The 15826-nt window shown below is 26.6% G+C and overlaps 1 protein-coding gene across 1 annotated transcript in view; it reads left to right on the top strand.

The window, feature by feature from the left end:
* LOC107436315 (protocadherin Fat 3) overlaps positions 1-15826 on the top strand; it is a 204753-nt gene that overhangs the window by 134211 nt on the left and 54716 nt on the right. Inside the window, exons 30-43 of the mRNA XM_016047974.3 lie at positions 410-759; positions 1779-1953; positions 2592-2881; positions 3883-4102; positions 5123-5230; positions 5356-5499; positions 6529-6669; positions 7732-7848; positions 8072-8162; positions 9623-9750; positions 9843-9933; positions 10675-10808; positions 12193-12315; positions 14780-14960. Coding sequence (XP_015903460.1) covers positions 410-759; positions 1779-1953; positions 2592-2881; positions 3883-4102; positions 5123-5230; positions 5356-5499; positions 6529-6669; positions 7732-7848; positions 8072-8162; positions 9623-9750; positions 9843-9933; positions 10675-10808; positions 12193-12315; positions 14780-14960 — 2293 coding nt within the window. The remainder of the gene's footprint in view (positions 1-409; positions 760-1778; positions 1954-2591; positions 2882-3882; positions 4103-5122; positions 5231-5355; positions 5500-6528; positions 6670-7731; positions 7849-8071; positions 8163-9622; positions 9751-9842; positions 9934-10674; positions 10809-12192; positions 12316-14779; positions 14961-15826) is intronic.

The raw sequence follows: 15826 nt of genomic DNA, 5'->3' as shown, positions 1-15826 counted from the left end.
TTATTTAATGTAATTTAATGTAACTAAAATCTATTAACATGTTTAGTGTTTAGTATGAACTACTTATTTAGTACGTTTATAAATTATCAATAAAATATGTATAAAATATTATTTTATCGAATTAAAATTATTTTAAAAAATAATTTTAAGGAAAAAAAATCTTAATTTTTGATTAAAGTGTTTTTTATAGAAGTATTTTTTTTTTTTTTATATAATTTCTTTGTGTCATTTAATGCTTTTCAAGATATGCAATTAAATATAATCTTTAATTTTCAAAAGCCATTAATATTTTATGTACCTAAAAATATCTGTTTTAACAAAGCCTAGGCTAAATATTATTTATTTACAAGCATAACAATTAACCATTAATTAATATACAAATTTCTCAGAATCAAGTTTTCATTTTTAGGTACTAGCTACTGATCCCGATTTAGCAAGTAATGGAGAAGTCACATACTGGATCAAAAACTCTCACGGCCATTTTGAAATAGACTCTCAAACCGGACATATTCGACTCTCATCCGCGTTGCCACTTCAAGTACAGAAAAATATGACATTCGAAATGGAAATATTTGCCAGAGATCACGGTGCAGCTTCAAACATAGGAAAAGCCAACCTTGTTGTCCGAGTGTCCAGTACAAGAAACCACCCACCAAAATTCGAAAAATTCGGCTATAGAGTTGCTGTTGATGAAAATTCTGCAAATGTTGATTTGTTGAGTGTGCATGCTTATGATCCTGATTCCGGGCCCGCTGGCAGGTTAGTATACGGGATTGCGGAGTTTTTAGAAAAATCTCCGTTTACTAGTTCGTATTTATTAATATTTATAAATAAGTAATATAAAAATTTTACTGTATAAATTACTCAAATAGATCCTTAAAAATCATCAAACATAAAGCAATGTTTTTTAACAAAATACGTCCCTCAATTAATTCCCTAATTTATAATTTTTTTTTTTTTTTTTTGATTTAATAACTAGAAATTTCAAAAACGGCATAAAATTTAATTGAGCTAGAAACTCATTGAATATTTAAGTAAGATTTAACTTCTGAGACTTATACACTGTAAATAATTTGGAATCAAATTATGGTTAAAAGTAGCGGAACTCAGGGTGCCGGTACTTTTTACCGTAAATTTATTTTTACAGGAGCATGTAACGGAACAAGAAAATCTGATATACAGTAAAATTTACAGAAATAATAATCGTAAAAATCGCCAAATCAGTCTAATTAAATAAATATTATTTTAAAAATTGCGATGCAATATTTTACAGTAAAAATAGAATTTACGGTAAAATTGATTTTACGGATGATGCACCCAAAGTGCAGGTACTTCATACCGTAATTTGATTCAATTTTTTGTCTTTTTTTAAGTGTAGTTACTAAAAAAAATCCGTTTAAATCGGAACATTTTTAAACATTAAACATGAATGTTTATCGATCCTCACTGCAAAATATATCCTGTAAATAAATACTTAATTACTTCATTAATTAATTCTTTTTTTGACAGTAAATTTTCTAAAATTTTTAATTACTGAGTAAAATTTAAATATATTTGTTAGTTTCAGACATTTCATCCAAATAATAATGTCATCTTACCAGCTGACCTTTGCTGTATTAAAATTATAAAAATATGATTAAATTATTTTCTGATTTTAGTAAATCTTCTGAACTTATTAAAAACAGTTTCATCGTTTACTCTTTATTTATTTATTGTTACTTTAAGATTTTGAAAATAAAGTAATGTTTAATATTTTTGACACTTGCTTTTATTCTTAGGTTGAGGTATAGAATAGTGAGATCTACTCGAAGAGAAGCTTTTAGAATTGACGGTTCAACCGGTCGAATTACTTTAGTTACTCCTTTGGATTACGAGAAAACGAAATATTTGGAACTTTTGGTCGAAGCTCGAGATGAATCTAAAGAGCCACAGTTTGCTACCACTGTTGTTCAGGTAAAATAACACTCTTATTACATAGAGTAATAACACTCTTGTTACAATAATATCATAATAATGTTATTGTAACACGATAATCATAATAATATTATCATAACACGATAATCATAATAATGTTATTATAACACGATAATCATAATAATATTATCATAACACGATAATCATAATAATGTTATCATAACACGATAATCATAATAATATTAGCACAACACGATAATTATAATAATTTTATCATAACACGATTATTATAATAATATTAGCATAACGCGATAATCATAATAATGTTAGCATAACATGGTAATCCTAATAAGGTTTTTATAGCAAGATAAACATAATAATTTTATCATAACAGAATATTTAAATAGAAAATTACTCAGCAAAAGGAATTTAATTAAAAGGAATTCATGTTTGTTAGAAAATATTTTTGAAAATGTGGGAAACAATTTTTTTTTTTTACATCTTTGCGGACTGTGCAATGACGTCAACAGACGTCACTTCGAAAAATTCTTGTAACCATTAATAAAAAAAAATATTTTTCGTAGTTTTCAAATATATAGTATCTTTTGTAGTTGATTTACAAATTTTTGTAGATGACTGAATGTCTGAAATAATTTTTTTTTACTTATTAATCATAGGTATCAGTTAACGACATGAATGACAACGCGCCTCAATTCTTGGCTCTCCCTCATGTGTTGCGAGTACCGTTATCCACTTCTTTAGCTGAAGTTGTATACACTGTGAAAGCAACTGACGCTGACAGTCCTGCTGGCGGTAATAGTTTAATAGCATATGAGCTGCAACCACCTAGTTCCCAGTTTTCAATTAATAAGAGAACAGGACAAATCACTCCTAGTCAACCACTGAGTCCTAGTACCGAGACACTTCGAATCAAAGCCATTGATGGCTCTGTTTTACCTTTATCCAGGTAAGAAGCTTACGTAACTTTGTTATTCATAAGTAAAAATAATATTTTTCCTTTTATAAACAATTACTCTACCAATTATTAATAATTGATTACAAATTATGGTTTTTTAATTTTTTACTGTTTGCAAATGACATCCAGTATACATCGATTTGATAGGTGTTTCTCGACCAGTGCGAGAAACTTACAAGAGCTTTGTAGGATATATTCAGTGAGAATCAGAATCAGATAATATGCAGGGTCCGAAATATCTGTGTCAGGCGAGAGGCATCAGTGTTTGGATTCATATCGGCTGGCGAAATAGGCGAACCAATCTTGGCTAGACTTCTTCCGAGATAAAATTAAGACTTATCAGTAGGAGACGGAGTTAGGATAGAGACATCAGTTTTTTAGCTTATTTGGGCTTCCCAGATTGCCAAACCTATCTTGCCTGAACTTTGCTGTAAGACACGGAGTTAATTCCATTTATTCTTTGTTTTTAAATTTCTGAAGCTGTGAAACAGGCCAGAAATCTTCCAGAACGTTAGAAATTCTCTTCCGTTTCGCAATGCAGTCTGTGTGACTGCTTTTGAACTAAAATATTATCGCTCAGAATTTAAAATATTATCGTAGAATGTAAAAGACAAATTAAAAAATGGCATCAAGATTGTTTCGAATAAACTCGTATTTTTACGGTTTTAATTCCTTTCGTTAGCTTCTCATAACTGTAGTTCTTGTAGAATTCATTTTGGACCTAATTCAATTTGATTTTGAGGAGTCTTCTTTATGTCCTCTGCAATTCCTGCAAGCTCTTCCTACTGGTGATACAACACATATGCATTACTTTTTAAGAATATTCATTAGTTATATTTGGTTTTGAGGAAAGCATATGATATTTAAAAATTTTTTCAAGCGTTATAATATTATAATCCGGATTATAAGTGTAATTAAGAGTTTATGCATTTATTACGCACATCGAAACTGAATTTATTCCATGTTTAAATTCGTTTCAATAATTTTTTCAGCACTGTTGATCTTGTTGTTGAGGTCTTCAAAGATACCATCGATGATCCTACTCCAGTATTCAACTCTGTACAATATTCTGTGAACACCGATGGCATCTTGGAAGCTGGTACAACAGTACTCGATGTGCGGGCTACAGTACCAAATGGCACTCCTGTGTATTACAACATAACTGGTCCGGAAGATACTCTTATTAGAGGTTTCAACATAGACAGAGAAACCGTGAGTACTTATTTTTACTTTTGAAACCAAAATTTATTCAATTGTATTCATAAAAATTCAGACAAAATTATAAGAAAAACGGAGTTTAATTTTATAATAAATATTATGTTAAACAAGTTAAAGATATGTTTCGTAACTTAAGCAGTTTTTGCGTTGTTTTTATAATAGTCACATAAATGATTTAGTATTTTTCAATCAGTTTCTGGTTTACACGCCACTGAATGCAAATAACTATTTAAATGATTTACCATTTCTCAATTAATTTCTGGTTTACATGCCATCGAACGGAAATAGCTGTTGAAATGATTTACCATTTCAAAATAAGCTTCTAGCTTGCAAGTAGTATCGAACGGAAATAACTATTTAAATGATTTAAAATGTATCGATCAGTTTCTAATGAACATGCCTTCGCACGAAAATATCTAAGTAAATAATTAGGATTTCTGTATCAGTTTATCATCGAACGGTTCATACATTTACCGAAAAACGGAAATCAAATAAACCACAACTAAACTAAAAAATTTCTGATTTTAAAAGGAGTACTCAAGATTCCTGTTTTTTAAAAACGATGTTCCATATAAAATTTTTAACTTCTTAATTGATAAAAAAAATCTTGAAAGTAAACGGCCTACAAATGTAATGTTCTGTTGTTATCTGGTAATATTCGTACAAATATTTTTTATTTATATTCCGCACATAATTTCGAAAGAAAGTTTATCTTAGGATGATTGCGAAAATTTCCAAATAAGCTAAAATTATTACTAACCATTAATGAGTTTAATGCCTCAGAAACCACTATAATTCTGAATTGTATCGTAATCCAATAAAAACTGCAGTTATAAAGTATGGAATAATAGCTGAATCAGAGTTACTTTTTTCACAATTGCATCATGAAGTTTTTAATTTGCGTCTCACAATTTCTACGTTAACTTATATATTTCTAATCCTCTTAATTTTTTTTAACTAATGTTAGCTATAAATTTAATTCTGAATAATTTTAACAACTAAATATCTTTGCAGGGTCGAATTACAACCACAACAAGACTGTCTGCTGATCAGGAGACTCTATATCACTTTTTAGTGGCAGCTTCAAATCGAAATGATCCTGGACGCGGCATTGAAGCAGGAGTGAGTATCTCTTAGAGCTAAGATTAATATTAATTCTTTTTCATGTTTGAACACGTTTTTTCAAGAATCCGAGTTATTTCTGCGATACTTTTATCCACATGATAACTGTTCCTTTATTTTTGTAGGTTGTTGTTCAATTAAGTGATGCTAGTATCCGTTGTCCAAAATTTCCCTTCTCAGAATATTTCACAGCAATAAGGGAGAATGCTCCACCTGATTCAGTGGTCTTACCATACTTACAAGTAGAAGATGCTCATATTTTTGACAGAGTAAGTAAAGTTTTGTAAAGTATCACACATTACTTAAAATAAAACAATGGACAATAAATATATGGCCGAAATATCTCAGCTGCAAACGTAAGAAAATATTGGATGCTTTTAAAGTGTAGATATATTTTGTCTTGTTTTGCAGCAGTAGAACGGTTTACGTTATATATAGCTTTATGCTTAACAAAAATATTTAAAATGAATCAAAGATTTTATAATCTAGATTTTAATCTAAGTGACACGGGTTCGAATCTGGTTACAAATGGTCCATTTGCTTATCAATCCTGACTCACATAGACCATAGAACTTACATGAAATTCCATCAGCAATTGATAGAAAATGCGTTAGAATCTACTTTCCTTAGCACCAACCGTGGGGGTTTTGTGATTTTTTTTTTGCATGTAACTGAAATGCGGGATAGTTCTCTCGAAAAGTCCTCTTATAAGGTGCATTTGTTTAGAATCTAGTTTTCTTAAGTCCTTGATTGCGTTCAGAATTACTACGAAATGTAAAGGGGCCGGGATAGCCTGGTTCGTAGGGCGTCGGTCCATGTCTAAGAGGTCGTTAGTTCGATCCCCGTGGACTGAAGACTCCCCTTGTAGTAAATGGTGACTGGTGCATGTTACATCTGTCGGCCGGATCTCAAATTCCTCCATGCTCCCATAACAAACCATACCATTAAATTACAAAACACGATTTTAATGAAATTAATGACATTTCCATAGATCCCGCTACAACGAAATTTAATTCGTTTGGAATTGGTAAAATAGTTTTACGTATAGTTTAACAGGAAACATATTTAAGAGGATTTTTTTAATCTTTTTTTATCATTTCGAGTTTTTGAAGAGACCAATTTTCAACAAGGTTGAAACACTTTAAGCGTTTGTTTTGAATACTTTAACCGGGAACAATTTGTTTTTTTTACTCTCACTGTGGGAATTATACACATTTCATTTCGTATTACAAATAACATAACAATTCTTTTGACAAAACAATGATTTATGTAACATATTGTAATTTCTATAATTTTAGATCTCATATCAAATCACAGAAGATAACTCCAATGACAATTTCTTTATTGATACATTGGCATTCAATGTATCAGCAAAAATAAAGAAGCCTCTTGACAGAGATAGCATGCCAATGACCTTGCAAGGAATGTATACATTGACGGTATGGAATGATTCTTCTTCTTTTTAAATTAAAATATTTCAGTTATACTCAAGGCATATTCGCCCATTGTGTCTCTGACATATTATAGTTACTAGATCTAAAATTTAAAGATTAAAAAAAAAGTTGGCTCTTCATAAAGAAATTTAAAGAAAATTAAAAATTTATATATATCTTTTTAACATTGTTACCATACTGCAAATTTTTATGCCATCAGTATAACCCAACAATTTAAATAATTTGCCTAATTTAATATGAAATTAACGATGGTATTAGTATTGAATTTTATGAGAATTTAATTTATTAGAGTTCAACAATTATAACTGAATATTTTTACGGTATCATTATGGCGTGAGTCATTTTACGTACTTGAATATATATACCACACTGTAAAAAATTCAGTATCAAATTACGGTAAATCGCATGATCAAATTACGGTAATTTGCCGTAATTTTATTCCGTGATTCCGGTGATTAATTTTGGATCCTTATCAAATCCTTGTGATTAATTTTGGATCCTTACGGTAATTACCAGAACATTCCTCATAGCAAAAAACTTGATATAACGTAATTTTTACAGTAATAATTAACGTATAATCACTCAATCACTCTAATTTAATAAATACTTTTGTAAAAAATATGATATAATATTTTACGGTATAATAGATTTTATGGATGATGCACCTAAAGTGATGCGTTTGAATTTCTTACAGTGCGTTTCGAAATCATAAATATTTTTAAAAAATTATGAAACTTGTTATATTTTATATTTATTAAAATATATCGTATTTATTTGGCTCATACTTCAAATGAGTAAAATTTTTTTATTTGTTTGAAAATGCGCAAAAGAAATTTTATGGAAAGAGGTGAAATATTTATTGAAAATGCTTCGTAATAAACTCATTTAATACTACACGTAATTTAAATAAAAGATTCTATGCAAGTCACATAAATATAAATTTTCCGGTAAGTCCGTTAATTAAAATAGACAAAATTCAATACTCAGACAAAATTTAATGAATAAATAGTGTTATTTATTTATTCATATTTTTTTTTAACATTTCAGGTAACTGCGAGTAATCAAAGATGCTCGGGAAATACGAGATTGAATATTTTTGTGGAAGATGTGAACGATAACAGTCCAATCTTCGAAAAGAAAGATTTTGTTGTGGAAGTGAAAGAGGTGAGTAATATTTTATTGATATCTGTATTTTAATTAACATAAATATCGTAGTTAATTAATACATTTATAATTTGTGAAAAATATGTATTTGAACATAAAAAATGTCTGTTGAAATTCGATTCTTTTCTTTCCATATTCTTTATATTTTATTGATAAATATTCCTTATAGATTATATTTTGATATTCTTTTCTTGATCCAACTATATTTGATTATATATTTTAGAACGCACCACCAGGTCACGTGGTTGTTCATTTGACTGCATTGGATAAAGATGAACTAGACACAAACAAGTTACGATACTTTATCGTTGATGGTAATATTTTTTTCTTGAATTGTTCCCTTTAATATAATTGGTCAGCTAAGTTGTGTGCATTTGCTATAAATTTTTTAAATAATTTTATACACGCGAATTTGGAAGTGTTATTTTGTACATTTGAGTAACCGATAAGTGTTTTAATGAGTGAATTTTGTTTGCAGAATGCATTTTTAAGTCTGAATTTCATATAAAATATGTAGGGCTTTTGGGTGATATAAGGAGAAGTCAAATTTCTCAGAAACTTAATTTTAAAAAAATAGTTTAAATGTAGGCAATAAGTATTTTAGCAATAGATTATATAAGTGTTTGCTTTGTGTTTTACCAATATTTAAGATGACAAAGAAATTTCTCCTTTGGAAGAAATGAAATTTTTCACTTAACTGCCACAACCTTTTAATATATTTATGCAAAATTCATTTTTTAAAATAAGGCATGGATTGGTTTTGAAAGGCCTGAAAATTTTTTACTAAATACCATTAAATAACTAAATTAAATAATATTTTTTGATGGATTTTTAAACAATGGAGTGTATTTTTAATGCGAAAAACTACAAGCTGGAACGACAAGAATTGTTGAAATTTTTTTTTTCTTCTTTTCTTAAAAAAACTACAAAGTTTCAGCAAGCAAAGAAGAAAATAAAAATAAAATTAAATAAATATTTAAAAATAAAAAATATATAAAAATATTAAAACACAATTTAATTAATTAATTATTTACTATTTTATTAAAGTAAATAATAATTATATCAATAATTATGTATATACTAATAATTACAAGGAAAATTAATTATATGTATCAGTAATAAATGAAATTATTAAATAATAAACTTAATAATTAATTCACAATTAATTCAGTAATGAAAATAAAATAGATATAGTCATAATAGTAATTATAGATTTAATAATAATAATAAAATAAAAATAAAATTAATAAAGTATTTTTTAAATAAAAAAATAAATACATAAATTAATAATTTATCTACAACTTTTTTTAAAAAAAAAGTGATTAATTAAATAATAAATAATTTATTAATAATTAAAACAAAAAATTAATTTAATAAAATAAATAATAATAATTTATTTATTTAAATTAATAATTAAATAAAAATAAATAAAAAATAACTAACAGCAAAGTATAAAAGAAGTATGAATTAAATCATGAAATATATGAAATTTTGCATAAAAATACATTAAGATTTGCATAAAAATGCATAAAATTTTTTAAATCGATATAGGAACAATACAATAAATAAAACTTTAAGCATTGATGCTATATATGCGAGAGACATAACATAGTTCTCGAATTGCTGTATTGTATTATTATTATACCTGTGTATATTAAATTTGGGAGATGTTATACTCATTCACTCTATTTAATTTCTATTTAATATAACAGTTATATTTATCTTGAATTAAAATATAAATTGCGTATTAATAGAATATGAATCCTTATAATAGGTAACAGTGAACAGCAATTCCAAATTGAAGAAAATACTGGAGTATTATCTGTACGTACATCTCCTGATAGAGAAGAAACTCCTGTATATATGTTACGAGTTCTTGCCCTTGATTCTGCCAATAATACTGTAAGTGATTAAAATTTGATTTGAACCAAAACTATTATATTGAAAATAATTAATATTGCTAATATATTATACTTTTTGTTTGGTTTTATTAGGGATTTGCGAACGTGCACGTTTCCATACAAGATGAAAATGATTGGACCCCGACATTTTTGAATGAAACTTTCTTACTTAATGTTACAGAAGGTAAATACTTCAATTTTTCTTGATAAATTTAAATAAATACTCAATTTTGATATTGAAGTAATTTTTAAGAGTTTAAATTATTTTATTGCTGTTTATTTATTTTTTCCTTATAATGCTGATTAACATTCATTAAATCTCACCATAATTTTTTTAATAAAATTTTCTAAAATTCAGTTAATAAAAAATAGTATAGAGAGCAGCACCGAAACATTTTTCAATCTTTTTAATAATTTATATATTTTGAATAATTTATATTATTTTTAAATCTTCAGTTTGTTTTATCCAAGTTCTATGCACCTATATTTAGTAATAATTTAAGGCTCTAGTGTTAATTTAATTCTTATTTATTTAAGTTATTTGCTTCATGTAAAACCTTTTCTTACATGCTCTTAATACTTAATGTTTTTTATTTTAATTTACAGATGGCAGCACCAAATTATTTGTATCTTAGAAAAACTTTTTTTGCAAATTAATTATTATTTAAAAATAATGACTTCTTTGCTGAAATATTTTTTTGCTTTAAAATATGTTTTGTTTTTCCGAGAAATACAATGAAATATAATAATTTGTTTAATTACAGTGTCATTAAAAGATCCCATTTTGATTCTACTTATATCATAGGATTCATAAAAATAAATATTTTTGTCATGTCACTGAAATAATTCTAGACTAGAAGATAATAATCCCAAATGGTATTTATGTTACTACATACAAATTATTTTATTGCTTACTACTTTTAAGGGTCAAGTAGCTTAGGTGCCAGCATTCGCTTGCCAGTTGTCGATTATGATGACGGACCAAATCGGCAGATGGAGCTACTAATACTGGAAGGAAATATAGACAATCATTTTAGATTATCTGTAGATGATCGAGGAGTAAGTTTCAAATGATTTATAGCATCATTTTATCAACGTAATATCATCCTTTTCATAAATAAGCTCTCTTTTCTAATTGTAACATTATTTTTCTAAAATATAATAAAGCAAGATTACAAGGTTACATTACAAGGTTTAGTCAGAAAAGAAATCTATTCTACTTCAATAACTAATCAATCCCCAAAGATAATTTCTAAAATAAATAAATAAATAAAAAAAATGTTTTGTTGGTTCAAGGAGTTAAATACCCCAGTAAAAAAGACAGTTAAGAGTAAAAAAGAGAAAAAGAAAAGATTATTTAGATGTTGTTCAACCAATTAACAATAACTAATATAGTTAAACCAAAGCAGACGAAGAGAAACTGATTACTTTCAAGAGAAAAATATAAAGAAAGATTTTTTGGTTTAGCAAGAGAAAATGAAACTTGGAGAATTCATTACTACTATAAATTATAATCAAAATACAAAGAACCTAACGTAGTAAAACTGATCAAGATTTCTTAAATAAGGTGGCTAGGACATGTATTTCGATATAGCGATAAAAATCCCGTTAAAAAAATAAACTTCCCAGAACCAAAGGGAAAAAGGAAAAGAGGAAGACCTAGAACAAGATGGTTAGACTGAGAAGAGAAGTGGTTAAGGGACTTGAGAGAGTTAAGAGTTGGAGAAATATAGCATCGAATAGATCGATATGGGGTAAAGTGACTACTTTGGTCCCGGTAATCGGCTCTAGTAAAAGCCTATGAAGAAGAAAATAGTTAAAATTGCTCTATTTTTGTTATATTACAGTTCTTAATAACCGAGCCGAATTGTGATTTTTTAAATTCTTAAATCAAATGCAAGGCTTAAAGTTTATTTATGTCCAACTAGATTTTCAAAAATTTTAAATTTAAAATTCTTTTAACTATCCTTGCATATTTATTTTCTGTCCTATTTTTTAAAAATGTTAAGAGCTATTTTTCACATCCGTAAACAACCATGCATTGTCATTTAGAATTTTGTTATAATTTTTATTTTCAGTTAAAATATTTTCAAATTACTTCCAAATACTTAACGAATAGTTGAAACGATATTCTTTACTGCTAATTAGTAGATTAATGTATTTTTATTTGCAAAAATAATTTGAATAACAACGTAATCGAACAGCCAGCAATGCAAATAATTTCAGTAAGTAATTGAAACAGCCAAAGTGCTTAGGTGAGGTGATAAATATTTCGGATTTTATAAAATCTAAACAAAAAATTTAATTTGACAAATTTGACTTTTAGAAATACGCTGCAAAAGCTACTTTTTTTTAATTCTAAAATATTAAAGAAAAGAAATTTTCATACACAAAATTTTATTTTTATAAATGAGATAAAATTAAAACATTTTATTAATTCCAGCCTTTGCTGACAGTAGTTAAAGAATTAGACAGAGAAGAGTACGGTGTGCCTGACTCAGCATTGCATGTGGTAGTAGTTGGTGCAAAAGATATGGGAGTGCCTTCCAGAACAGGGACAGCAACTGTAAGTTGAAACTTATAAGTTACATTCCTCTATTTTTCGAATATTTTAATTCTTTTTGTTTATTTTATTCTAAATTAATCTAAGCAGATGGAGTAACCTTACATAAAAGTTAACTTCTTTATTAAATAATTAAGATATAGCCTCAGAGTTTATTTTAAATTGCATCATGATTTTTGATTAAAAAACTAAATGTAATAAAAAAAATAAAATTAACAAGGGAAAAAAATTCTCCTAGTACCGTTTGTTAAATTTTTCCTATAAAACTAAGTTTTAATAAAATTTTTATAACAATTTAAGGAAATACGTCTTTAGCTTAAAAAATATTAATGAGTGTCTTTGCGTTAACGTCTGAAGATTTTGAAATTTTTTAATTTTACTCAGAAGACGAGTCAAACAGTTGGATACAGTTTTAAGAAGAACCTATTGTATGAATGTAATCCTCGCTTATGAATATCTTTAACTTTTTACCAGCATAACAAACTACGAGTTATGTTCAGAATTCAAATTTAGTTCGCTAATGTTTTAAATGAACATAGTGTTTCTTTGAAAATCTAGCATTTATAAAGGCATTTAAGTCTGAATTTTTTTATATGCCATGTCGCAAAAAAACTCCTATTAAATAATTGATTATTTCTTTTTAATTAAATGAATATTTTCTCCTGTTAGCTACTATTTGATTTTTGAAAAGAATAAAATAAAAAATAAAAACATTTGCTTGATGTGTAAACAATTATTTTTCAAATTAGAAAAATTCTCAAAGAATTTTCACAATTCTTGTGACGTACATATGTGTCGCGCTAGGTCAAAATGGGTAGTATAAAAACCAATAACTATTAAATTAACATAATCGAAAGAATTCTAAATTGCATTTGCAAACAATTTGCATGAAAGAAATTCTCATTGATCTATCCAGTTTGTAAGTGTTTTAAACAAGCATTTAGGCCATTTCTTTTATTCTTAATGAATTAAAATGAATAATTATTAAATTAATATATCAGCTATCATTTTAATTTACATAAATTAAACATTTGTAAAAAAGTTTTTTCCATTGATAAAAAAATTTCACTGCTGATAGTAAATAAAACACCAGACACAATCGAAAATCAAATCTGGTTTACAACTGTTTTAAAGAAACGTGTTTGAAACCATGAGGAATTTCGTAGCAGTAACCACTAAAAAATGATCTGAGACGACATTTACAATAGAATTCGATGAGATGACTTAAATGTACAATTCAAACCTTTCGACATTTTTTTTTAACAGTGTTCAAAAGCTTTAGTGAACGGCACATCAACCTTCAGCAGGCCACATAAGGCTCTCAGGCAGCAAGTTATGCACTCCTATTTCAAGTTATTCCTTCGATTGTTAAAATGATAAATCAATAACTGCTAAAATAATATCCTCGCAAAAACTCTAATTTAATTATTACTTTTTTTTGACTTTTTGATCTCATAGAAATTTCAATAATTTCTTAAATTTACCTTTAGATTTGCTTAAATAAATTAAAATAAAAAACTCTGATAGTCAAATTTTTAATATTTAATCTTAAGTAATATGTAAATGATTACTTTTCTAATACCTGTATGAAAATCAAAGGGCAGATAATAGATAAATACCGCAATCCTACAGTTCAGTTCTTAATCGTACAGTTCAATACTTAATAGAAAATATATAAAAATATAAAAACATAATTGAATGAATTAATTATTTACAATTTTATTAAAATAAATAATTGTTATATCAATAATTATGTATATATTAATAATTACGAAGAAAATTAATTATATATATGTATATATATATATATATATATATATATATCAATAATAAATGAAATTATTAAATAATAAACTTAATAATTAAATCAGAAATAATTCAGTTATAAAAATAGAATATAGTCATAATAATATAGTTAATGTTAATAATAAAATGAAATCAAAATTATTAAAGTATTTTTTGAATAAAAAATAAATACATAGATTAATAATTTATCTAAAATTTTTATAAAATAAATAAAAAATGATTAATTAAATAATAATGAATTAATTTAATAATTAATTTAATAAAACAAATAATTAATTTAATAATACAAATAATTAATTAAATAAAATAAATAATACTAATTTATTTATTTAAATTAATAAGTTCTTAATCGTACAGTTTATTATTTAATAGAAAATATACAAAAATATAAAAACATAATCGAATTAATTAATTATTTACAATTTTATTAAAGTAAATAATAATTATATCAATAATTATGTATATGAATAAGTAATTAATTTTATAAATAAGTTCAATACTTACTAGGTTCAATAGGTTTAAGTTCAATACTTAATAGATAAATACTACTGTTCAGTTAAAGCTGAGTATTCTATTATTTCATTTTATTGAAACCGTTATTGCACCGAGTGTGCTATCAATCTAATCTAAATTCACTAATTTAATCCTTTAATGACATCAGGTGGCAGTTGTGATTCAAGATATTAATGATAGTCCTCCGGAGTTCGCCAAAGACATCTATTATGAATTCGTTTCTGAAAATGAGCCTGTGGGCAGCGTCGTAACCACATTGTCCGCCAAGGATGAAGACGCTGAATACAACACCAACATGAAATATGCATTCGGATCGAGAACGAGGAATGGTAAGTGACACTTTTACATGTCAATTTCCTCCGGTTACTCTCTTAATTAGTTCTCTCAATTGATTTAGGAGGTCCATTTCTATCAAAATGGAACTGAATTATTCAATGCGTTTCGTATATCAGAATTTTTATTTTTTTTCAATTTTGTTTTTTTTAATTGTATACTACTGCGCAAAAAATTCCGGTATTAAATGCCATCAGCATTCCTAAAATCCATTTTTACCATGAAGTTACTCTTTTAATTAGTTCTCTTAATTGATTAGGAGGTTAATTTCTATCAAAATGGAACTGAATTATTCGATGAGTTTCGTTTATCAAAAATTTTCTCTTTTCAATTTCGTTTTTTTTTTAATTGTATACTACAGTGCGAAAAATTCCGGTATAAAGTAAAGGCAACATTCGTAAAATTCATTTTTCCTATGAATATTATGTCGTAATTTTTACAGTAACATTTATTTATTTAAAGTGATTCAGTGATTTGACGGTAAGTATTGTTGTAAAAATTACGGTTTATCAGTTTTTTTTTGTTCCGTAACATGTTACGGTAAAAATTAATTTCACGGTAATAAATACGGGCGCCTTGAGTGCCGATACTTTTCACCGCATTACATAATGTTTTACAGTGACGGAAGCAAATGATGAATAATTAGTTAAAAAGTGATTCATTAATTTTACGGTAATTATTATTGTAAAAAATGCGGTATACCAGATTTTTCGTTCACTAACATGTTTCTCTAAAAAATGTGTATCACGATAAAAAGTACCGTAACAATAAAACGTTTATCTTATGTTGATGTGGAATTTTTTACAGTTTAAATATTGATGCTGAATCTACGATTTGAATCTATGCTCCGAATCACTGATTA

The sequence above is a fragment of the Parasteatoda tepidariorum genome, chromosome 6 (assembly GCF_043381705.1).
Source record: "Parasteatoda tepidariorum isolate YZ-2023 chromosome 6, CAS_Ptep_4.0, whole genome shotgun sequence".
Taxonomy (NCBI): domain Eukaryota; kingdom Metazoa; phylum Arthropoda; class Arachnida; order Araneae; family Theridiidae; genus Parasteatoda; species Parasteatoda tepidariorum.
Note: the sequence above shows the minus strand (reverse complement) of the source record. Positions and strands in the feature narration are given on the sequence as shown.